The sequence below is a fragment of the Oryctolagus cuniculus genome, chromosome 7 (genome assembly GCF_964237555.1).
Source record: "Oryctolagus cuniculus chromosome 7, mOryCun1.1, whole genome shotgun sequence".
Taxonomy (NCBI): domain Eukaryota; kingdom Metazoa; phylum Chordata; class Mammalia; order Lagomorpha; family Leporidae; genus Oryctolagus; species Oryctolagus cuniculus.
Window position 1 is genome coordinate 52,999,234 of NC_091438.1, and position 26,335 is coordinate 53,025,568.

The window sequence follows — 26,335 nt, forward strand, 5'->3', positions numbered from 1 at the left end:
CAGATTGTTAAGTCTGTCTATAAGAAAATCAACTTTAAAACAGACATATACAGGTTAAAAACAACCCTAAAGAAATACAGAATGACTATATGAGTATCACACAAACTATACTTAAGAACAGACTATTATCAGTAATTAAAAATTAAAAAACAGTAAAAAGTCAATTCACCAAGAAGATATAACAATCCTGTGTACACATGTAAGAAAGAGCTTCAAGATGCATGAGCATAAAATTATAGCACTGAAAGGAGAAATATATAAATCCATAATTATAACTGGAGTCTTTTATTAATCTTTGCTTATTATTTATTTTATTTGAGATATACAGAGGTGGAGATGTGCCATCTGCTAGTTCACTCCCCAAATGCTCAGGAGTCAGGAACTCAATCCAGGGCTCCCATGTGGGTGGCACGGACACAAGTATTTGAACTGTCACCTGCTGCCTCCCAAAGTGTTTATTAGCACACAGCTAGAACTGGAAGCAGAGCCAAGAGCTGAATCCATGCATTTCAATACAGAATGCAGGTATCCTAAGCAGCAACTTAACAGCTGTACCAAATGCCTATACCATAACTGGAGTCTCAAGATTACACTCTCATTATTCACAGTACAAGCAGAAAATAGGTAAAGTAGATGACCTAATTGATATTTAAACCCAACCAGAGAAGAATATATACATTTAATTCAAGTACACATTCTCTTTAGGATAGATCATATACTCTGGCCCACAAAACAAGTTTCAGTAGATTCAATATATATGTTCCTTATTAGCTGCTTATAAAACAAAACTGGAAATTCATATTAGGATGATACCTGGAAAATTCTGACTAAGAATTAAAATACTTCTTTTTAAAAAAGACTTATTTATCTATTTTAAAAGTCAGAGTTACAGAGAGAAAAGAAGATACAGAGAGATCAATCTTCCATCCTCTGGTTCCCCAGATAGCCAAAATGGCCAGCACTGGGCTAGGCAGAAGCCAGGAGCAAGGAACTTCATCCAGGTCTCACACATGAGTGTCGGGGCCCAAACACTTGGGTGATCTGCTGCTGCTTTTCCTAGGCCATTAGCAGAGAGCTGGATCAGAATTGGATGAGCTGGGACAAGAATGGACACCCATATGGGATCCTGGCATGGCAGGCGGCAGCATTACCTACTACACCAAGCCAGTCCTGGAAATTAACACAATTCTAAACAGCTCCAGAATCAAAGAGGAAGAAAGAAAGTAAGAAATATTTTAACTAAAGGAACATGAAAACATATCAAAATATATGGGATGTAGTGAAAGAGCTGAGAAATACATTTATGGCATTAAGGCCTATATTAGAAAAAAGTGCCATATGAAAGATCTAAACTCCAACTACAAAAAAGAAGAGCAAATTAATCTCAAAGCAAGCAGAGGAAGTAAATAAGGATAAAGCAGAGATTGATAAAATTGAATGCACAAAAAGGAAAATAATCAATAAAATTATAAACAAGTACTCTGAAAAGACCAATGGATATTAATACATGTTTAGGCAAAATAACTGATGAGGAAAACGGGGTATCACTAAAGATCCCACTGATAAAAAATCAGGGAATATTACAAATATTTACAACCAAGTATTAGCTTAGAGAAAATAGACACTCCTTGAGACCATGAACAATAAAAAGAAACAGTCTGATTTCTTGGAATCAGCTATGGATCATGACGGAGGTACTGGTTTTGGAACTCTCCCTGTTTACTGCAAAAAAAGCCCAACAAACTGTGGACAATAATGGAGATCAACTTTTTACCAAGTATTATGACAACCAGTGTCAAGGAGCAAAAGGCCTTTGAGAACATTTTCAACACATTCATAGGACTGACAGTGAGACTGCCCCCTCAGGAGGCCTGACAGTGACATAGCAAAGCAGTATTGGGGCAGGCATTTGACACAGCAGCGAAGATACCACCTGGAATGCCTGCAATCCAAATTGGAGAGCCTGGGTTTGTGACCTGGCTTCACTTCCAATCCCAGCTTCCTACTAATGTGCAGCCTGGGAGGCAACAAACAACAGCTCAAGTACTTGGGTCCCTGTCCCCCTCCACATGGGAGATCTGGATTCAGTTTTGAGTTCCTGGCTTCAGCCTGGCCCAGACCCCACTGTTGGTAGGCATTTGCAGAGTGAACCAAAAGATGGAAGGTCAGTTGATCCGTCTGTTTCTTTCTCTCTCAAATAAAATGAAAATAAATATTCCAAATAAAAAGCAGTATCAATCTATTTTTGAAAAAGAGCTGATGCTATAGCTGTTCTGAATTGTCTCTTCAACTCACTGAGCAAGGTACTCAAGAAAAATAAAGAAAAGCAAAAGCTCTGCCGCACAATACAAAGGAGCTCTTCTTAGCTATGGATGAAACTGTAGATGGCAAGGTGATTCTAGAAAGTGATCCCCAGCAACTGGTGCACTGGGTGCCATGAGGAGTGAAGATGAACCTCTTAAAGAACAGACTGCATTTCAGGCACTGTACTACACTGTCCTTTGACTAAAGAACAGATCAAGTGGGCACTCCTTCAGAAAAACTCCACTGACCCTGGCTGCTCACCTCCCTCAAAACATCCAATGCTGCTAGGAATTCTCATCCAGTTACCCAAAGAATGAGCTCAGGGATAACAGGGGATCCTTAAAGTACCATCACAGCTACAAACTTTCCACTCCACTTTTGGGAATAAAGCTTCCAGCAGATCTAGGTCAGGGCTCCTCCTTTCCAGGCTGGATTATGTTCTATGCTCTCCAACCCCCATATTTTCTCCTCAACTTTCCTGCCCTTGCCTATAGTTACAATTCAGATAAAAGCAGGATGAAAAATGTGCTGAATGTTTTTCTACCCTTTGCTTCTGCCCTACCTTTATTACAACAGCCCACATGTCAAGCAAGGTCAAGGAAAGAGAAAATTCTTCTCTGTAGAATGAGTGCTCCGCCACTCCTCCTTACTGCCTGTGTTCTGTTTTGGAAAAGAGATAAGAACAGCTCATAGGAAGCGGATAGAGTCAAAACAAAACAAACAAACAGCGATTTAAATGTTATTGGATAGGGTTTATAAAATTCTGTATGTTCGTTACAGTCATTTTTCTCCCTGGTCCTGGCATATGGCTTCAAAACTGCTGTGGTCTCTCAGTGTTCATTAGGGGAATGCCCATCTCTCGTCTGCTACTCCAACCCTCCACCTTTATCATCCATGGGATCTTTGCCTGGCTTGCCCTCCCTCTGCCCCTGAGGAAGGTGGCTCCCAGAACTAAAATTCTATTCTACTCTTGGAAAGAAGAGTCTCTGGTCAAAACTGGAGAAAGGGTGGACTTTATAACTTGAGCCTCTAGGCTCTCTCAGTCCCTTCAGCTCTCTTACATGCAATTCACTTCTCTGCCCTGGGTCTGCAATCTCTCTTGCCTACTTCTATCCTCCCTCTGCCTCAGCCTTATATCCAATCCCTTCCCTAGATCACTTGAGAGAGGACTTGTCTTTCAAAAAATCTTTGGGATTTGTATCTCCCCAGGAAGGTTTTAATCTAAACCTTTTTTTTTTTACATTTTATCAATTTTATAATGCCTGGATATCACAGTTATAAGAGGAAAGAGAACACATCCATGGCGTAAAGATGGGAAAAACTGTGACCCAGTCCTCAGACTGAGACAGCCTCTGTGATGGTCACTGATGTTTCTCCGCCTTCTTCATTCTGGGTCGCGCTGAATCTCTGCGTGTCTGTGTACTCAGACAGGAATGAAACCTGGCTGTGACCCAAGGGGAAAACACTGTAGACTGGAAGTCAGAGAGAGGGGAGTCACTGAAAGATGAGTTTGCCATCTCATGGAGAGCAACAGAGAAAGGTGGGTGGGCCACCGGCAGAAAGAGAGTCAAGGATGAGAAACAGAGAGGAAAAAAAGGAGACTGTCACACAGCCGGGATGTGGTGCAGCCAGGGCTGGACCCACCCCGGCTCAGGCCAAGGCCCAGCTTTTCTCTTCGATGATGGGGCCTTTCAATGTCGTCACATCAGAAGAGGACGGGCAGGAGTGTACCATTATGAACACAGAACTGCAATGCCAGCACCTCGTGTTTTGCAAAGTGTGTGACTGGCTGGGATATTTTCATGGGGTTCAGTGAGGCACAATGAGTAGCCAACCAGCTCTGGGCCAGGCAAGGGCAGAACCAAGTCTGTGGTTTCCAGGCTGGTGCCTGCTTTCTTCAAAGTCTTAAGCTCCCTAAACAGCCTGAGTGCGATCCTGGCCCTCAGATCCCAGGACCACAGCAGGGTTGAGGGGTGACCAAGGTCTCAGCCACACATGTAGTGATTCCAGGGAGGGTTTCCTGGCTGTTCTTGAAGCCCTGCCCCTCTCAAATTCCTGAGGCAAGCAGGCATCAGGACACAGTAACCCTCTCATCTATCTCTTGAACTTGGACTCAGAACGGTGAGCTCCTATTCCAATCCGTCACTTCTTAGTGGGTGCCTTAAGACCACCCACCAACCACCCAGAGTCTTAGGCATTTCATCTTAAATGCAAAGAAAAGCAGCTTGTTTGTTAGGATCAATTGATGTGATGTATGCTGTCAAAGCTGATCCCAACATACACTGTTTTTATCAGTCTCAGACAAAATTAGAGCCAGGAAGTGATGAAGAGGGCCAGAGAGGTGGGGGGTGGTGGCGTTAGTGCTCATACCTGAATACTGTTTCAAGGACATGCTAAAAGTCCACAAGAGATTCCTTCACAGTCTGCACACACCCAATGCCTTGCATGTACGCACAGATTTATATAACAAAAAACATCTGTGGGGCTGACATTGTGGTAAAACAGATAGTTGCACAGTGGGTTAAGCTACCATTTGCGATGTAATCAGCCAAAATCCAACTAGCTTATAAAGTTTTTTCTATTTTGCTTTTAAAAGCTTTCTCTTGTTCCAACCTCCTTGAATATGCCCATAGTTTTACTATGGCATGTAAATTCTCATCCCAATGCCCTCTTTTTCTCTAAAAAGCATCATTATTCTCTAGATAATCTCCATTTGATTATTATTTAAGCTAATGTATGTAACTGATTTTCTACAAAGTCATACAAAGAGTGGTCTTTTAACAACTGATAACAGAAGTTTGGACATCTGAAAGAAATGCACATCAACCTATATCTCACAACCTATGAAGAATTTAACTCAAATAGATAATACTTAAAAATAAAAAGGGGAAAGTGTTGCAAAAGTACAATACTTTTAGAAGAAAATCTAAGAGAAGATTTTTGTGACCTTGAATGAGCCAAATATTTTTAAATATAATACCAAAAGTATGAACCATAATAAATTCTAATTCTTTAAGATTTAACAGCTTCAATTCTTCAAATGTACAGTGGGAACAGGTATCTGGCACAGTGGTTTAGATACCACCTGGGATACCTACATCCCATATTAGAATGCTTTGGTTCATGTTACAGCTCTGCTTAGGATTCCAAGTTCCTACCAATGCACACCCTGGAAGGCAGTAGGTGATAGCTCAAGTCCTTGCATCCCTGCTGTCCACTTGATAGACTAAGACTGAGTTATCAGATTTCAGGTTTTAACTTGGTCTATCCCTGGCCATTGTAGGCACCTGGGCAGTGAAAAAGCAAATGTGATATCTTTCTGTTTCTCACTCTGTTATCTGTCTTCCTTCTGAATTTAAAAGAATATTAATTTTAAAAAGAACTGTTAAGTTACTGAAAAAACAAGCCACAGATAGAGGTAACACTTAAAAACACATAGGTTATAAAAGACGTATGTTCAGAATATACAAAGAACTATCAAACTTCAATACTAATTATACTGAATCTTTTAAATGGGCAAAAGATTTGAATAGACAACTCACTAAGAATATATATGAATGACAAATAAGCACAGGAAAAGGAGCTCAAAATCATTTATTATGGAAATGCAAAAAAAAAAAAAAAAGCCACAGTGAGATACTACAACATACCTAGTAGAATAGGGGGCTTCCAACATGGCAGAGTAGGGAGGGAGCTTACTACTCTGGTCTAGGAAGGGAGAGTTGAAAAAAAGTGGAGAGAGTGCAGTCTCACGGAAGAGTTATGGAGAAAACAGCAGAGAAACTCTACACAAATTAGAGACACAGTGGACCAATATGGAGGGTGTGGATGCCCACAACTCAGGACCCCAGCAGCTGAGAGCTTTAACACCAGAGAGTGAGGTGAGACCAGATTGCAGCAGCCCAAGCCACTGGTGATAAAGCTGCTGGAAGAGCCTAGAGGGAACCCAGCTTGGAGCCCCATGGGGGATAGTGTACCTGTGAAACTAGAAGAGAAAAAAAGAAAAAAGAGGGACACATTTCTCCCTCCCTGATCAACTTGCAATGACATCCTGTAACAAGCTGATAAAGCAGGCACCATTTTGGACATACATAACAGCTGCACCAGCTTGTGTCCATGCCCAGCAACCATACAAGTACAGACTCCTAGCTCTAATGCAAAGAATTAACAGGGGGCTGGGTGCTCATGATTGTGGGAGGCTTGTGTGCCAGGACTGTGAAAAAACTGAGGCTGTGTGGGAGGGCTCACAGTACAGCTATGATTTTGGGCAGTCACTGTGGGAGACTCCACACACACAGGGCTCCGTGGTTACCTGGTGAGAGACACTGCTGGGGAATCTGAGCTTACATTGAGGACTGCACAGATCCTTTGTGTGGTCCTTGTCGCATAGCAGATGAATATCATACCTACTAGGGCTAGCACTCAGGCACCAGTCTCCTTTCAGAAGAGGAGCTCAGCTGAGCAGAATAAACCTCCCCTCTGATTAAAAACAAAAAAAATAAATAAATAAAAATTAAAAAAAGAGGAGATTGACCATGCCAAACCTGGTTTTGTCACCTTAGACAGGCTCTTCACCCTGGAGAACTGAAGAGAGCCCCATGGCCACACCCATCACATGCCTCTAGATAGTCACTGAAAGCAGACACTCCGCTAATCTACAGAGGCATAGTACAAAGATAAAAGCCACCACAGCAGAAAAACCACAGAAGAAACCAAATGCCAAATAACAAATGCACCAATTCAATAAACAAGTATGACCTCAAAAGAATACAACACTTCAATACTAGATTGTGAAGATAATGAGATTGAATAAATGCCAGAAATGGAATTCAAAAAATTTATCATAATTATACAGAAGTAATTAAAAGCAAATGCACAAACTACTGAAATCCACACATGACATTAAAGAAAATTTCTCCCAGAAAATTGAGATCTTAAAGAGAAATCAAAATGAAATGAAGAATTCAATAGAACAAATTAAAAAAATGCAATGGAAAATCTTAACAACAGAATCAGTGAAGCAGAAGAAAGAATATCTGACTTAGAAGACAAAGCACAGGAAATTATATAGTTAGACCAAAACAAGAAGAAGAAATCAGAAAACTAAAAAACACTGTTGGGAATCTATAGGATACTATCAAAAGACCTAACATATGGGTTCTAGGAGTTCTTGAAGGTGTGGAAAGAGGAAACTATTACAAGGCATTTTTAGTAAAATAATAACAGAAAACTTCCCTAATTTGAGACAGAAAGGGACATCCAAGTACAGGAAGCATACAGAATCCCTAATACACATGACCAGAAAAAAATCTTTACCACAACACATTGTAATCAAACTCACCACAGCAAAACATAAAGATAAGATTCTAAAATGTGCATGAGAGAAATGCCAGATTACTTTCAGAGGATTTCCAATTAGACTTACTATGGACTTCTCATCAGAAACCCTACAGGCTAGGAGAGAATGGCAAGATATATTCTAAGTCTTAAGAAAACTGTCAACCCAGAATACTATACCATGCAAAGCTCTCATTTATGAATGAAGGTGAAATAAAGACCTTCCATGACAAACAGAAATTGAAAGAATTTGTCACCACCTGTCCAGCCCTGCAAAAGGTGCTTAAGGATGTACTGCACACAGAAACACAGAAACATGGTTATCACTACAATACAAAAGAAAGGAAAGGAAGAAAATCTCCCAGTAGAAGTACAAAGGAAATCCAAAGTAAAAAAATAGGAATATTTTTGGAAAAATGGCAAGGCAAAGTCATTGCTTATGGATAGTCACCTTGAATGTCAATGGTCTCAACTCTCCAGTTAAAGCATACAGACTGGCTGAATGGATTAAAAAACAAAAGCCATCTATTTGCTGCCTATAAGCAACAGATCTCACCAACAAAGATGCAAGCAGAATGAAAGTGAAAGGATGGAAAAATATATTCCATGCCAACAAAAACCAAAAAAGAGCTGGTGTAGCCATGCTATTATCAGACAAAATAGACTTTAACACAAAAACTGTTAAAACAGACAAAGAAGGGCACTATGTAATCATTAAGGGATCAACTCAACAGGAAGATATCACTACTATAAATGTATATGCACCTAATTACAGGGCACCTGGCCATTTAAAAGAAATGTTAAGAGATCTAAAGGGAGACATAGCATCCAATACAACTGTAATGGAGGACTTCAATACCCCACTGTCAGCAATGGACAGGTCAACTAGACAGAAATCTATGGAAACCATGGAGTTAGTCAACTCTATACACCAAATGGATCTAATAGGTATTGACAGAACTTTTTATCCTACAGTCGCAGAATATACATTCTTCCCTGCAGTGCATGGAACTTTTTCTAGGATTGACAACATACTAGGCCATAAAGCAAGTCTCAGCAAATTCAAAAATACCGAAATCATACCATGCATCTTCTCAGACCACAATGGAATGAAGCTGGAAATCAGCAATTCAGCAATCTACAGAATATATGCAAACACATGGAGACTGAACAATATGCTCCTGAATGAACAGTGGGTCACAGAGGAAATCAAAAGAGAAATTAAAAAAACTTCTGGAATCAAATTTAGATGACAATTCAACATATCAAAACTTATGGGATACAGCCAAAGCAGTGTTAAGAGGAAAGTTTATAGCAATAGGTGCCTACATCAAGAAATTGGAAAGGCACCAAATAAGTGAGATTTCAATGCATCTCAAGGATCTAGAAAAGCAACAGCAAATCAAACCTAAAACTAGTAGGAGAAAAGAAATAATTAAAAATTAGAGAAGAAATCAACAAAATTGAAACAAAAAATAATACAAAAGATTAGCAAAATGAAGAGCTGGTTTTTTGAAAAAATAAACAAAACTGACACACCATTGGCCCAACTAGCCAAAAAAAGGAGAAGACCCAAATCAATAAAATTAGAGATGAAAAAGTAAATGTAACAACAGACACCATACAAATAAAAAGAATCATCAGAAATTACTAGAAGGAGCTGTATGCCAACAAACTGGGAAACCTAAAAGAAATGGATAGATTCCTAGACACATACAACTTGCCTAAACTGAGCCATGAAGGCAGAAAAAACCTAAATAGACCCATAACCAAGACAGAAATTAAATCAGTAATAAAGACCCTCTCAACAAAAAGGAGCCCAAGACCAGATGGTTTTAACTGCTGAAGTCTACCAGACATTTAAACAACTAACTCCACTTCTTCTTAAGTTGTTCAAAACAGTTGAAAGGAAGGGAATCCTCCTAAATTCCTTCTATGAAGCCAGCATCACTTTAATTCCTAAAGCTGAAAAAGATGCAACAGAAAAAGAAAACTATAGACCAATTTCTCTGATGAACATGGACGCAAAAATTCTCAACAAAATTCTGGCCAATTGAATTCAACAACACATCATAAAGATCATGTAGCCAGACCAAGTGGGATTTATCTCTGGTATGCAGGGATGGTTCAACATTCGCAAATCAATCAATGTGATACATCACATTAACAAACTGAAGAACACAAACCATATGATTATCTCAATAGATGCAGAGAAAGCATTTGATAAAATGCAATACCCTTTCATGATGAAAACTAAGCAAATTGGGTTTAGAAGGAATATTCCTCAACACAATCAAGGCAATTTATGACAAACCCATGACCAGCATCCTACTGATTGGGGAAAAGTTGGAAGCATTCCCACTGAGATCTGGTACCAGACAGGGATGTCCTCTCTCACCACTGCTATTCAATATAGTCCTAGAAGTTTTAGCCAGAGCCATTAGGCAAGAAAAAGAAATCAAAGGGATTCAAATTGGGAAAGAGGAAGTCAAACTATCCCTATTTGCAGATGACATGATTCTATATAGAGAGGAGCCAAAAGATTCCACCAAGAGACTATTGGAACTCTTAGTTTTGTAATGCAGCAGGATATGAAGTCAATACACAAAAATAACAGCCTTTGTATACACAGACAATGCCACAGCTGACAAAGAACTTCTAAGATCAATTACAAAAAAAAAAATCCAATACCCTGTAATAAATTTAAGCAAGGATGTCAATGATCTCTATGATGATAATTACAAAACATTAAAGAAAGAGATAGAAGATACAAAAAATGGAAAAAATCTTCCATGTTCATGCATTGGAAGAATCAATATCATCAAAATGTCCATTCTTCTGAAAGCAATTTACAGATTAAATGTAATACCAATCAAAATATCAAACACATTCTCAGATCTAGAAAAAAATGATGCCAAAATTCATATGGAAATGCTGAGATCTCAAATAGCTAAACAAAAACAAAGCTGGAGGCATCCCAATACCAGATTTTAAGACATACTACAAGGCAGTTATAATCAAAACAGTTGGGGTCAGCACCGTGGCGCAGTAGGTTAATCCTCCACCTGCAGTGCCAGCAACCCATATAGGCATCGGTTCTAGTCCCAGCTACTCCTCTGCCAATCCAGATCTCTTCTATGGCCTGGGAAAGCAGTAGAAGATGGCCCAAGTGCTTAGGCCCCTCCAGCCATGTGGGAGTCTGGGAAGAAGCACCTGGCTCCTGGCTTCAGATCAGAGCAGTTCTGGCCACTGTGGCCATTTGGGGAGTGAACCAACGGAAGGAAGACACTGCTCTCTGTCTCCCTCTCACTGTCTGAAACTCTATCTCTCAAATAAATAAATAAAATCTTTAAAAAATAAATAAAACAGTCTGGTACTGGTACAAAAACAGATGGACAGACCAATGGAACAAAATAGAAATGCCAGAAATTAATCCAAGCATCTACAACTAACTTATATTTGACTAAGGAGCTAAAACTAATTCCTGGAGCAAGGACAGTCTCTTCAACAGATGGTGCTGGGAAAACTGGAGCTCCACATGCAGAAGTATGAAGCAAGACCCCGACCTTACACCTTACACAAAAATCTACTCAACATGGATTGAAGATCTAAATCTACAACCTGACATCATCAAATCATTAGAGAACAATGGGGAAACCTTGCAAACCATCAGCACAGGCAACGAGTTCTTGGAAAAACCCCAGAGGCAGAAGAAGTCAAAGCCAAAATTAATAAATGGGACTGCATCAAATTGAGAAGCTTCTATACTACAAAAGAAACAGGAAAGTGAAGAGGCAACCAATAGAATGGGAGAAAATATTTGCAAACTATGCAACAGATAAGGGATTAATAACCAGAATCTACAAAGAGATCAAGAAAACAAAACAAAACAAACAACCCAGTTAGGAAATGGGCTTAAACAGACATCTTTCAAAAGAGGAAATCAAATGGCCAACCGACACATGAAAAAATGCTCTGGATTACTATCCGTCGGGGAAATATAAATCAAAACTACAATGAAGTTTCACCTCAAACCAGAAATGGCTTTCATACAGAAATCAACAAACAACAAATGCTGGCGAGGATGTTGAAAAAAACGTATCCTAATCCACTACTGGTGGGAATGTAAGCTGTTACAGCCACTATGGAAGACAGTATGGAGATACCTCAGAAATGTGAATATATACCTACCATATGACCCAGCCATCCACTCCTGGGAATTACCCAAGGAAAATGAAATCTACATATGAAAGAGTTATCTGCACCCCCATGTTTACTGCAGCTCAATTCACAATAGCTAAGACATGGAATCAACCCAAATACCCATCAACTGAAGACTGGATTAAAAATTATATATGTAATATATATATTATGGAGCTAACTGAAAAACTTGTTCTCAAACAGTGTGTATGTGAGCAAATCGTTGCAATCTTTACTTAGTATAGAGTTGGTCTTCTGTGTACAAAGTTAATTGAAAATGAATCTTAATGGAGAATGGGACTGGAAGGGGAGAGGGAGGGGTAGAGGTGGGAGTGTGGGTGGGAGAATGGGTATAGTGGGAAGAATCTATATTCCTAAAGCTGTAATTATGAAATTTGTATTCATTAAATAAAAACTTTCTTTGACCATGGCCTTGTCTAAATATGATCAGAGTCGGTGAACTCAGGGGGCTTCCATAGCCTTGGCAGCTCATGACAAGAGCCTAGGGTGATTACTGATGCCATAAACAAGAGTGTCAATTTGTTAAGTCAACAACAGGAGTCACTGTGCACTTACTCCTCATGTAGGATCTTTGTCCTTAGTGTGCTGTACATTGAGATTTAATGCTATAACTAGTACTCAAACAGTATTTTTCACTTTATGTTTCTGTGTTGGAGCAAACTGTTGAAATCTTTACTTAATGTATGCTAAACTGATCTTCTGTATATAAAGAGAATCGATCATGAATCTTGATGTGAATGGAAGGGGAGAGGGAGTGGATAAGGGGAGGGTTGCGGGTTGGAGGGACGTTATGGGGAGGAAGCCATTGTAATCCATATTCTGTACTTTGGAAATTTATATTCATTAAATAAAAGTTAAAAAAAAAACTTTCTTTGGGAAAAATTTAAAAATTTTTATATTTTAAAAGAATTAGTACTTGACAAAAAATACAGCAGGTTAAGAAGCCACAGTCTGCAATGCCAGCATCTCAAATGGGAGCTGGTTCGAGTCCTGGCTACTTCACTTCCAATCCAGCTCCCTACTAATGTGCCTGGGAAGGCAGCAGAGGATGGCCCAAGTGCTTGGGCCCCTGCACCCACTTGGGGGACCTGGATGAGGCTCCTGGCTTCTGCCTAGCCGAGCTCTGGTCAGCTGTGGTCATTTGGGGAGTGAACCAGCAAATGGAAGGTGTCTCTCCTCTCTTTTCCTCCCTCTCTCTCTCTCAAGGAAGCTCTGACTTTCAAATGAATAAAAATCAATCTTTAAATATATATATATGTGTGTGTGTGTGTGTGTGCGCGCGATTTTATATATATATATATATATATAAATGATAATGGTCCCTACACTAAAACAACTGAATAACAGCCCCATGGGTAGGACTTAATTCTGAGAAACAGTGAAGTTCAAACTCTGTAGGCCAGAGTATAAATCACTTTTTTATTATTAAACATGAATTGAAGGGTTTTGACTACGTAAGTTGGAAGCATAACAAAGTTACATAATGTTTTATAGTATAATTACAAATAATTATAGTATAATTATGAATGAAATAATATATATTTTGTATAATATTATATGCTAAATATTAATATATCCATACATACTTTTTCTAAAAAAAAGTAGTGCATGGTTATCTCATTCTATACACATGAGCACACAAAGACCAATTAAACACCTAAATATGAACATATAAAATCATAAAAATCCTGGAGAGGTGAGGATTTTACTAGGTAATAACACACATATAGAGAAAAGTTAAAGACCAAAATCTAGAAATTATAACAGTGGAAAAAGATTCTAAAACCAACTATTCCAAAAGCAAATGCACAAGAAAAAAAACTAAGGAAAACATAGAAACACACCTTTACAACATAACAAAAGATGAATTTTCTTAAATTTACAAAGAGCTCTTACAAATCATTTACACCAATAGACCAATTTGAAAATATGGGGAAAGTTTACAAACACAATAACATTTTTTTTCAGTTTTCTTTCTCGCACTCTACAAACTCACCCTTCAGCCTATCTGACTAGTAAAAAGAAATTCTCACTCCCACTTTCCTATTGCCCTATGATTCAAGTGTACCCATGTGTATTATATCAAGATTTCTGGAAAGGCAAATTCAGAGTTGTATTTTTTAAGAAATTACTATTTATAGCAATAAATTGCAGCATTGTTTCCAAACAGGATGTTCTAACAACTAATTTTTGGTCTAGTAATTCCTGATTCATTTCTTAATTTTGGTGTTATTAGTTTCTTTTCCCCTTTTGTGTGGACCATGCAATTAACTGAAATAGCAAAATCCTGGAGAACTCTTGCAAAGGAGATGGGATAAATATACAGCTAGCATCTGTAATGGACTTATGTTTTATCGAGATTCTCAAAATGAAAAAATTCTTATCCCCAGAAATAATTTTACCTGAAGCATCAGTTCTTTTCAGTGTTTAGAGATTAACTCAATATTACTCAATTGAGAAAAACAATATGCCACTAGAGAAGTCTTTCATTGTCTTAAATTCCATTCATAACCCTTGCCCCCCAAAGCAAGCAATGCGTTACTTGATTTTGCTCACCTCTTCTCCAGAAAGGTAATATGCAGAAAGTAAGCCTCCAATAAATCGAATGTTGACTTCAAACACAGACACCTCTGAATTCTGTAAAAACATATCAGACATAATCACATATACAAAAAGCTTTATAGTCTTCCACATGTTTTCAACATTTCAGATGTTTCCCACACTCTGTGGACAATGTTGCTCCACTTTCTGCATCTTCATTTCTCATGCTCCTGCAAAATCTCATCTTCCACTTTTTGTTACTGAATGTCTTCTATTGCTGTCACCACAGCTTCCTAACTGCCAAAACCAACAGGCTCTTTTTGTATATCTACATAGTACTGTGAGATAATCAAGATATTTAACACTGTTCACTAATGTCCCTGTCTCCTTTACTTTCTGAATGCTGGATCTTGAATTTTAGAAAAGTACTTTCTATGAATCCCTTTCCTTCTGTTTTAATCACTACAGTGTAATTTTTAACTCTATTTATTGTCATGAATTTTAAATATTTTTTCTAGTATATATGATAACAATGTTAAAGGACACATCAAAATATGATGGAATTACATATTATTCAAATAATTACACGGAAAAAAACTGGCTCCTAGGTAGGAACTTAATTTGGATACTCATATCAAAAAATATATATCAAAGTGAGCTGCAAATGATGTAACATAAATGTAAACAAAAAACTAAATAGAAGAAAATGTAGTAACACATAAAATTTCTTCAGGAAGTTACATGTAAAAATCAGCAGTTTTGATTACAAATTGATGATAGATTTTAAATTTCCCTAAAATGCAAATTAGCATATGGAAAACCTCATGTACAAAATTGAAAAGCAAACAAAAAAGGAAATTTGGCCCAAACACAGCAATATTAATAATCTTGCCATATAGAGTCTGTATGTTAGCATTAAGATATGGACATAAATACTGTCCAAAAAATTCTACTACATGAAAAGAAAGTTGCAAAAAATATGACCAAATAATTCACAAACTGACTACTATAAAATAACATTCATCCTTAATTTTTATAAAAAATTAAAAGTAATAATGTATTCCTCTGAAGTTTATCCAACATGCACAAGCAGAACATAACATTTATAAACACAAATATATTTCTCCAATATAAAGCTTTCACAATGTAATTCTTTGATAACATGTCCACTACCCTATCCCTGAAAGCAAAGTGCTGTGTTACCTCATATATTCTAAACATATAGCATATTGCAGGGCACATAGTAGACAATCATTAAACATATAGGGAGGGAGAGTCTCCATCAGCTAGATCATAAACAAAATCTCCTACCCCGTATTTCTGCTTTCATTCAGGAGCCGTTTAAATTCTACATGGTTTAGATAATTATTCTGCAATTACTTACAATGGTTTCCAGTTAACAATCAGGGTATACCACCTATCAGACTCAACATGCTCAGATCCCCTACAACCTCTTTGACATCTCTTAGTAATATCCCTTGGACTTACTTCACTGTACAGGTCTACTTGCAGTTCTCAGAACTGCCAAACTCAAGTCTCCAGTGTCAAGTTTTTCCACGTGTTTCATCCTATATTTGGATGTCTTCCTTTCATACTGCTGAATGAATCATTTACTCCATTTCTCTGAACCAATGTCACCTTGACCACCCAATACTAACAAGTACTCATCCATCACTAACCCTTTACCTTGCATTATCTCTCCAGTTAACATATATCATTATCTTATTAATACACAATTATTTGTAAGACACATTATCTTTCCCCAACAGAAAAAGAGAAGCTATGAGAAGAGGGAAGAAGAAAGAAATTGAGTAGAAGCACACTTGAAAGGAGTAATGACTGAGAATATCCTAAAATTGATGAAAACATAAATCCTCAGACTGAGGAAGCAGTAAGTCTTTTAAATTGTAATTCACACCTAAACACATGCTAATGGAATTATAGAACACAATGAAAAACAAAATATTTAAACAAAGGAAAACAAACATGATCTTTTAAAAATCAGACTGATATAGCACACTTTTCAATGGTATAACATAAGCAGAAAACATAACAGAACTGTATTTTTAAAAATAATCAGCAGGAGCAGGAATTGTAACATAGCAGATTAAGCCACTGCCTACAATGCTGGCAAAAGACATGGACCCTAGTTCAAGTCCTGGCTGCTGCATTTCCCACCTAGCTCCCTTCTAATGTGCTTGGGAAAACAACAGAAGATGGTCTAAGTTCTTGGGCCCCTGCCACGCGCATGGAAGACCTGGAAGATGGTGGCTCTTGGCTTCAGCGTGGCCCAGCCCTAGCTGTTGCAGGCAGGCATTTGGGGAGTGAACCAGTGGATGGAAGCTCGCTCGCTCACTCTCTCTCTAACTCTGCCTTTCAAAAAAATAAGTAAATCTTTTTTTTAAGAAACATTTTTTTTTTGACAGGAAGAGTGGACAGTGAGAGAGAGAGAGAGAAAGGTCTTCCTTTTCCGTTGGTTCACCTTCCAGTGGCCGCTGCGGCCGGCGCACCGCGCTGATCTGAAGCCCAGAGCCAGGTGCTTCTCCTGGTCTTCCATGTGGGTGCAGGGCCCAAGGACTTGGGCCATCCTCCAATGCACTCCCGGGCCACAGCAGAGAGCTGGACTGGAAGAGGAGCAACCGGGACAGAAGCCGGCGCCCCAACCAGTACTAGAACCTGGGGAGCTGGTGCCGCAGGCAGAGGATTAGCCTATTGAGCCATGGCGCCAGCCAATAAGTAAATCTTTTAAAGTAAATAAAAAATAATCATCAACCTCAAACTCTATTCTCAAGCTGCTATCTATTAAGAGAGAGCTTTATATGGGGCCGGCGCCTTGGCTCACTTGGTTAATCCTCTGGCTGCAGCGCCAGCATCCCATATGGGCACCGGGTTCTAGTCCCAGTTGCTCCTCTTCCAGTCCAGCTCTCTGCTGTGGCCCGGGAGGGCAGTGGAGGATGGTCCAAGTGCTTGGGCCCCTGCACCCGCATGGGAGACCAGGAGGAAGTACCTGCCTCCTGGCTTCAGATCGGCACAGTGTTGGCCGTGGCAGCCATTTTGGGGGTGAACCAACGGAAGGAAGACCTTTCTCTCAGTCTCTCTCTCACTGTCTATAGCTCTACCTATCAAAAAAAATAAAAAAATAAAAGAGAGAGAGAGAGAGAGAGAGTGCGCGCTTTATATCCACATCTATATGGCTTCCCGTAGGAGTCTTCTCAGAAATGTCACCTTAATGTGGAATCTTTCAACAGCTATCCAGTATAAAATAGCAATACCCCACCACTACTTACTCCAATTCTATTTACTCTTCTTATTATTCTCCAAAGCATTTATCACGATCTGACATACCACATAGAACATGAACAACTGTATATTGTTTTCTCCTGACACTAGAGTACAAACTCAAGAAACAGGTAAGATCCTATATTGTTCACAGAATCTAGAAGTATATGTTGCAAAGAAAGCTCTCAATTATTTATGTATTCATTACTTAATATGGAAATCTGAATTATAAGTTAGGACCAACCAAACAATAATTACATATAAGAGAGAGATAAACTAAGTTAAATTATCTAAGATTCCTATGCTCTTCAGAAGGAAGATAAAAGTTTATTAAAACGTCCTAAGTATACATATTAAAGCTTTAAGAGTAACCTCAAAATGCATGGAAAAGGAAAGTATAAATGTCAAACTAATAAGATAAAAGAGAGATACTGAGTAATTTAATTCAAAATATGGAAAGGAAAACAAAATAAAGACAAATTAAAGGTATAATATCATTTTGCTCTTAAATCTGAATACATGAAATTTATTCCTTTTATATAAATAAAAGAGAAAAAAGTACAATGGTATAACATTGGTAGCAAAACAAAGATGGAAGACATCTTTAAGTCATCTTTATGTTATCTTTAAGTCATCATAACAAAAATAAATACTTCAAGCTTAAGAGTTAAACAAAGACTAGATAAAAATAACAAAATTCAAATACATATCATATGCAAAATATATGGCTAAAACACAATGACACGAAGTTTGAAAGGGATGCAAAATGTGCTGATAAACAATTTTCTTTCAGAGTCCAATCCATTCTTTTGTAGTCAGAACTTAATTCTTTTCACTTCTAATTTCTGACAGTGTCACATCAGCAACAGTTCTTCATTATGACAGTGGCAGCTGTTTCCAGGCACAGTTCTTCCATTACACATACAATCTCCAAACCTGCCTCCCTGTAGTACCCCTCCTTAGAAGTCTGAATCCTAGCTCTAAGACAGCCCTTCTTGGAACTCTTAGGGTACCAGCAACACCTGAGTAGCACTGAGAGCTAGTGTTTTGGAGCTGAAGCTACTTAATTTTAATGATCTCAATTTCTTCCCATTGTTCTCATAGCACCATAGATCAGATCATAGCTGTTTCCTGTAGTTACTAACTCTGGTGATAACATAATGCTCTTTTCTTGCCTTTTTGGATTCTCAATTCTTGGTAACAATTCTACACATTAAGTCTTCTAGTTAAAATAAATGGTATAGTATTAGTCCTTGATTGAGCCCTGACTGGTATAATGATATGAAGAATTACTAGCCCTAATAAACCTGCTATGTTAACGAATGGCACTATTTGAGACTGTACAGATGCAAATTGTCTCCAAATGATCAGCAAATTAAGTGTAATCTTCATCAAAATTTCAACAACTTTCCAGAACTTGGAAGAACAAATAATTAAGTTATCTTCTTTGTAAAATAAGATCAGATATCAAGATTCAGAGACAGATATCAAGATTTCTAACAGAAGTATTATAATTAAGACAGTTTAGTATTGATGTATGGATAAAGAAAAAGCCAATAGAAAAGAATAAACTAATATGACTAATATATGATTAATGTGACATACATAAATAGTTGGGAAATAAATGGTGATATGATCAATTCATGGTTCACTATTTCACCCTAAATACAAAAATCAATTTTATATGGGTTAAAGACCAGGTACAAAAGCAAAGTGTTTAAATGTCTAGAATAAAATATAAGAATTTTGTACCTTCATGATGTTGACATAGGGGACTTCATAAACAAGATACAAAAAATCACAATCTCTAAGCTGCATAGTTATACAGAAAAAAAAAAATTGTTCCTCAGCTTCCTTGTACAGCAGTTAGGTGGGACCATGTGAAAACAGTATACCCAATAGCAAAAATGGGGTGAGCAACTACTGAGGAGTGTTCTTACAGAGCAATTGTGTGTCCTTCTTTAAACTGAAAAGAAGGTAAGATACCTAGATCTTTAGGAATCATCTTGTAACATGAGGTCAAAGCTATATGCTAAAGCTGACACAAACAAGACAAAGGATCCTAGACTCTTCATGGTAAGGAAACTACCAAACAAACCCATGAATTCTTATCTTATTCATGATTTACATGAAAGAGAAATAAACAAGTCTTTCATTTATTTTATATTAGATTTTATGCCACTCACGGCCAAACCTAAACTGAATTGGTAACAAAAACTGTTGAGATATGTCAATAGATGTGTCTGGCTTTCAAAATGCTAGCCTATAAGAAATAGTTTTCACCTAGGTAGCACCAAGAAAGGCATCAGAGGAGAAATAAACTATGATTCAAATCACAATTTAAATCTGCTAGAAAGAAAAGCACATAGTGGAGTGGAGGATACTGCAGTTGCAGTGAATAACAAGTACAAATATCATGAAAGATGATATGTATATGACAAAAATCTCCATGCATCTTTTAAGTGACGATTGATAGCAATAAAAATGATTGCTGCCATTTACTGAACACTTAATAAGTACCATATTACTTCAATCCTCACACTATTTCAAGGGGATAACAATTTCACCAAAGATTTAGAAAGAATGAGGAACTTTCCCAAGTCATACAGCTAGAATTTAGCTGCCCTGGGCTTCAAATCTACTAAGAAATGCTATGCAATAACTACGCCAAAGTGCTAGAAGTCTGTATGTACATAGGCTTATTTGAAGACTTATCAAAGTTATGCCAAATCATTAAATCTTTAACACACACACACACACAGAATTCATAAGGCAGTTTAAGTTTTCCTGATATTTCTAGTCCATTTTTTTTTTATCTCCTTTACCTCAGATGATAAAGGCAATAAAAGTAGAGCAGACATTTAAGATTCAGTTAAGATGCCCAACACATCACATCAGAGTACCCGGGACTGATGCCTGGCTGTAGTTCCTGACTATAGCTTCCTGCTAATGCAGACCCTGGGAAGCTGAAGCAATGGCTTAAGTAACCAAGTTCCTGACACCTATGTAGATGTAGATTGAGATTCTGGTTCCTTATTCCCAGGTTCAGCTCAGCTCAGCCGTAATTGTTGCAAGCATTTTTGGTGAGTTAACCAGTAAGCGGGAGCTTGTTCTCTCACTCACCCTTAACCCCATCCCTCAAAATAAAAATGTGGCAAAGACTGTTTATTTCATCCTGCCCTATTTCCAAAAAAAATAAAGGGGGGGGGCAAGAAGAGTAAATGGAGATTAGTCAGAAAAGATTATATTTTACATAAAAAATGAAAAAAAAGTCCCAAAAGAGGAAAGAGGACTTAGAATTATTTTAATAGCTATTATAATGCACAAAACTCCTAAGGTTAGCATCTTAGGCTATTCAAGCTGCTATAAGAAAATACCACAAACCATGTGGCTTAGAAACAACATATCTATTTTTCACAGTTCTGGAGGATAGAAAGTCCAAGATCAAAACACCAACAGATTCAGTGTCTATAAAGGGACCACTTTCTATTTCACAGATGGAAGTTTCTCAGTGTAACCTCACAGGGTAGAAAGGGTAAGGCAGTTATCCAGGGCCTAATTTATAGAGCACTAATCCCATTCATGAGGGAGGGTTCTAAGCATACAACCCAATCACCTGCCAGAAACCCACCTCCTAATACCACCCCATTAGTGATTAGGTTGAACATATGAATTTAGGGAGGAAACAAACATTCAGACCTCAGCACATAGAAATTGTGTCCTGTTATAGTCAATATAGAGATTATTAATCATTTACTTACCACACTGAAGTCAAGGTTATTTTCAATCCAGTTTTGCCCATCCCGGAATTCATCATGAAGTCCCATGATATAAAGGGTATCCAAAGCATCTACTATAGTAGCACCCATTTGTGAACTTCCTGTAAGAGGACAAAAAAAGTCATCACAAAAATTTCTTTCACATAAGGTCTCTTTCATATTTAAATTAAAGTAAAAAAAATAAGGATCAAAATGAATACTCAATACTTTTCTCTTTTTCATCAGGAAAATACAAAAGCATTTCAAAAAATTAATGGAAAAATGAAGTTAAAAGTGTTTACTTTGGTGCAAAAAATCTGAAATCCATGCTTAGCTTGCTCAGAATATGCATTTCTCACATGTTATTTTTGCACCAAAAAATCTTTTTGTGCCAAAATAAAACAACCTTTTAATTTCATCCCAATGCTATTTTCCATGAACTTTTTGAAGCATACTCATACACACAGCTTAATGTATTTTACTAAAGATGGCAGAGTACTAACTATTAGGAAGTCGAAGAAACCAGAAGTTTAATTCTCCTTAACTTTCCGCCTGGTCAAATCATCAGATATTTATATATGTAATTGAGATGAGGAGGAAAAAAGAGAATTTATTCAAGAAAAAAGAACAATTGCTAAAGATGATGAACTGAGTTGTAAGACAACCATGCCCTTCTGGTTCAAATTCATAAAAGGGCAGAAAACATACTAAAAACTAATAATAAATGTACAACAAGGCTAAATAACCAGAAATTACAATAATCCTTAATAATCAAAAAAGGTAAATCATAAAACAAAATGTGAACAGAGAAATCAAAATAGTATCTACCCGTCTTCAACAAAGAGATAATCCCAATCTTAAAAAAAAAAAAAAAATGTTCCAGGGAAGGAATAAAGAAAGGAGAAATAATTCAACGAAATCAGTCTGATACCAAAACTAGATACTGAAAACACAAGACAAGAAAACAGGCCAATCTTACTTGAGTGTATGCCTGCAAAAAAAGCCCTAATAAAATACTAGCTAAAAAAAATCTGGGAGCAGATTGGTTCTCCCCAACCACAGAAATGCAATTATTATTTCTTTCCTCTAAGAACAAAAATCATGCACATAGTTTACTGTTTATATTAACACCACATTGTCTTCAACAACATGAGTTTCTTTTAGGAGACTATTGCCCAGAAAGATAAAAGATGAAAAAAAAAAAAAAAAAAGACAGCCAGGTTCATTCCAGGAACTTCCTAAAAGACCTATCAACTTTTCAACAAAAACTATCAATCAAATGACAGCTTGCATCCCAAAACTCAGAACACCTTGCACACAAATCCTCCCCTTATGGAAACTGTAATATCATGATCCTTACTTAAACATAACTGAGTACTGCCTAAACTGGAAGATCCTTCCTAAAACATACTTAAATCACAGTGTCTCAACTTCATTCTTCCCCTCTCATTGAGACAGTGATCTCCTTACTAAGGTAATCAACAGGAGACACTGTTGTGTCCTAGAAGGTTAAACCTCCACCTGCAGTGCCAGCATCCCATAAGGTCACTGCTTCAAGTCTTGGCTGCTCTACCTCTGCTCCAGCTCCCTGCTAATGCACATGGGAAAGAATGAAAAGATGTCTGAAGTACTTGGGCCCTTGAACCCCCGTGGGAAACCTGGAAGAAGTTCCTGGCTCCCGGCTTCAGTCTGGCCCAGCCCCAGGTGTTGTAGATATTTAGGGAGTGAACCAGCAGATGGAAGATCCCTCACCCTCACTCTCTCTCTCTCTCTCTCTCTCTTACTCTCTCACTCTCACCTCTCTGTATCTCTATCTTACAAATAAATAAATAAATCTTTTAAAAAATAAGGTAATCAATAACAGCTTTGCTTATCAACAGGTTTTCTTAGCAACATTTTAGGAACTACTTTTCAAGCAGCTCACATTTTCTACTAGCTAGTCTTTCTTTTTTCACTCTTCTTTTAATTGGGTAAAACCCATTTTTTTCTGATGCTTTAAAGCTATACACATTTGTCCTTCTGATAGTTGTCCTTAAATGCTATTCTTTCTCCTGCTTATCTGCTCCTACTAATTTCTTCGACTTACCAATAAGTCTATTTTCCTGCTAACAAGTGCTCCCACACACTAAATTCACTACTTGGTTCCCTTCATGTTAGATCATTAGTACTGGGTCATTACAAACTTTCCTTCTACTTTTCTTACTCCTCAGCTTTGATCATTATAAAAACTTTATCAAACCTTTTAATCACTTATACATCCCTATCTCTTGTATAACTGCTTCATATTTGAGTATTGCATCCAAAACATTTATCACATAATTCACAAGATTTTTGCAGACGGTTATGTTTCTCAGCTTTCTCATTATTTATCTAGTCTTGTAGAAGCATCTCACTCAAAAGTACTGACCACTCTGGAATGGAAAACGGCCTGACCCATCTATTCTGCATCAGTCCTGAATAATTACACACAGAGAGGTTTGTGCCATGGGCTAAAGATAGCTCAGGGAGAGAACAGCACAACTGAAATTATTGGTTAACATTATGATTATTTACCAAGACAGCTAAAGTTTTCAACTGGATTAAATGAAAATGCCTAAAACTACCCATAGGTCAAAGAAGCAGTGAAACATGACATTGCAGAATTTATAAAACATGAATAAAGAAGTTTATTATGAGAACATGGAAATCACCTAAAGCAGTTCTCAGAGGAAAAACTTTTATCATTAAAAATTTGTTCCTACTTTAATAAGGACAAATGCAAATAACTGAATTCAATATTCTACTAAAGAAAAAGGATAAACTTCAGCAAAAATGTAGGAGAATTAGAAAAACTAAAGGCAGAAACTAATTAAAAATGAAGGAAACTGTAAAATATGGACAGCCATAAGAAAAGAACTATACAATGAATCTATTACCTAATTTTTTAACACTAGACAAGAGAATATTAAAGAACACAAAAGTAAAATTACAACAACAGATAAAGAGGAAATTAAGAAAATTATGAAGGCCTATTTTGTATCTCCATATTACATTTCAAAAGTAGTGGAACTGAAAATCTTTCCAGGAAAACAGATAATTTAAGATTTTTAAAAAATGTTTATTTAGGGGTTGGTGCTGTGACATAGTGGGTAAAGACACCACCCCACACGGGCACCACTTCGGGTCCCAGTTGCTCCACTTCCCATCCAGCTCTCTACTATGGCTTGGGAAAGCAGTAGAAGATGGCCCAAGTCCTTGGGCCCCTGCATCGCGTGGGAGACTCAGAAGACGCTCCTGGCTCCTCACTTTGGATTGACACAGCTCTGCCCATTGTGGCCATCTGGGGAGGGAATGAACCAGTAGATGAAAGACTCTCTCTCTCTCTCTCTCTCTCTGCTTCTGCCTTTCAAATAAATAAGATCTTTAAAAAATTTTTTTAAATATTTATTTACTTATTTTCATCTACTTGAAAGCTAGAGTGGAAAAAAAAGGGGGGGGGCAGAAAAACCTTTCATCCACTCCCCAAATGCCTGCAACACCCTAGGGGGTGGGCGAGGTGGATGGCAGGAGCCCAAGCCCTTCAGCCATCATCTGCTTCCTCTCAGAATGCATTAGCAGGAACTAGATGGGAAGCAGAGTCGTTGGAACTCAAACAGGCAACCTAATAGGTGATGCTGGAGTCCCAAATAGCAGCTCAACCCATTGCAGCACCATAATGCCTGCCCCAAAATGTGTATTATCTAGATTTATGAAAGGAGAAACAGAATCTAAGCAAACAAACAAAAAAACAATTAACAGAGAAAACTGAAAAGTTCCCAAAAAGTTACCCACTACAAAAGCACCACATTCTGGAAGCATCACAGAACAAATTCTACTTTAAGGATAAACAATTTTCTACAAAAACTTTTACAGAATATAGAAAAAAAAACTTAAAATTTGATTTATAATAGCATTGATGAAAAAAAATCTTACTAAGGAAAATAAAACTACTATGTGACTTCATTTATGTGCATCCTGAACATAATTACAGGTGCAATTACTGAGCTACACATATATTAAGTTCATGTTTAACTTTGTAAGAAGCTGACAAACTGCTTTCCAAAGTGTAACATTCTATGCTCCATGCAGCTATGTGTGAATGCTCTAGTTGTCCTAGCATCCTTGTCAATATCTGGTATTGCTGGTCTTTCAAATATTAACGGGAGTATAGAGATACTGCATTGTGGTTTATCCTTTTTTTTAAAGATTTATTTATTTATTTGAAAGGTGGAGTTATAGAGAGGCAGAGGCAGAGAGAGAGAGAGAGAGAGTCTTCCATCCGCTCGTTCACTCCCCAAATGGCTGCAACGGGTAGAGCTGGGCCGATCCAAAGCCAGGATCCAAGAGCTTCTTCCAGGTCTCCCACTTGGGTGCAGGGTCCAAGCACTTGGGTTGTCCTCCACTGCCTTCCCAGGCCATAGCAGAGAGATGGATCAGAAGCGGAGCAGCCAGGACTCGAACTAGCATCCATATGGGGTGCCAGCACTGCAGGCGGCAGCTTTACCCACTATGTCCCAGCAGAGGCTGTCGCTCCCCCTCTTCGTGGAGGAACGACACTAAACCCTGCCTAGGCTTCATATCCGAGTCACGGCACCATTATGTCGCTCCCCCTCTTCGTGGAGGAACGACACAGGACCCTGCGCTGTTCTTTCGTCTGCTCGGCCCTCCCCGGGTTTGCTGCTGGTTCTTCCCGGGTTGGCTACCGACCCTTCCACCTCCGTGGAAGGGCGGTTCCCCCTGGCCACATTCCCCACTTCCGCAGGGGAGCGGCACACCGCCGGCCGGCTCTCTCGGGGGCTGCACAGGTTCCCTTAGATGTTCCCCATAGATGTTCCTGGTGAATGCCGTCTCTCTCCTCCTTTATAGTCCTCCTCCGC

At 38.1% G+C, this 26,335-nt stretch overlaps 1 protein-coding gene across 6 annotated transcripts in view; it reads right to left on the reverse strand.

The window, feature by feature from the left end:
* The window catches only part of MAN1A2 (mannosidase alpha class 1A member 2), a 195,288-nt gene that overhangs the window by 95,570 nt on the left and 73,383 nt on the right, over nucleotides 1-26,335 (reverse strand). For all 6 annotated transcript variants that reach the window (XM_051857353.2, XM_002715724.5, XM_051857358.2 and 3 more), the window contains 2 exons: nucleotides 21,444-21,562; nucleotides 14,419-14,499 (listed from right to left, as the gene is read on the reverse strand). In XM_051857353.2, coding sequence (XP_051713313.2) covers nucleotides 14,419-14,499; nucleotides 21,444-21,562 — 200 coding nt within the window. The remainder of the gene's footprint in view (nucleotides 1-14,418; nucleotides 14,500-21,443; nucleotides 21,563-26,335) is intronic.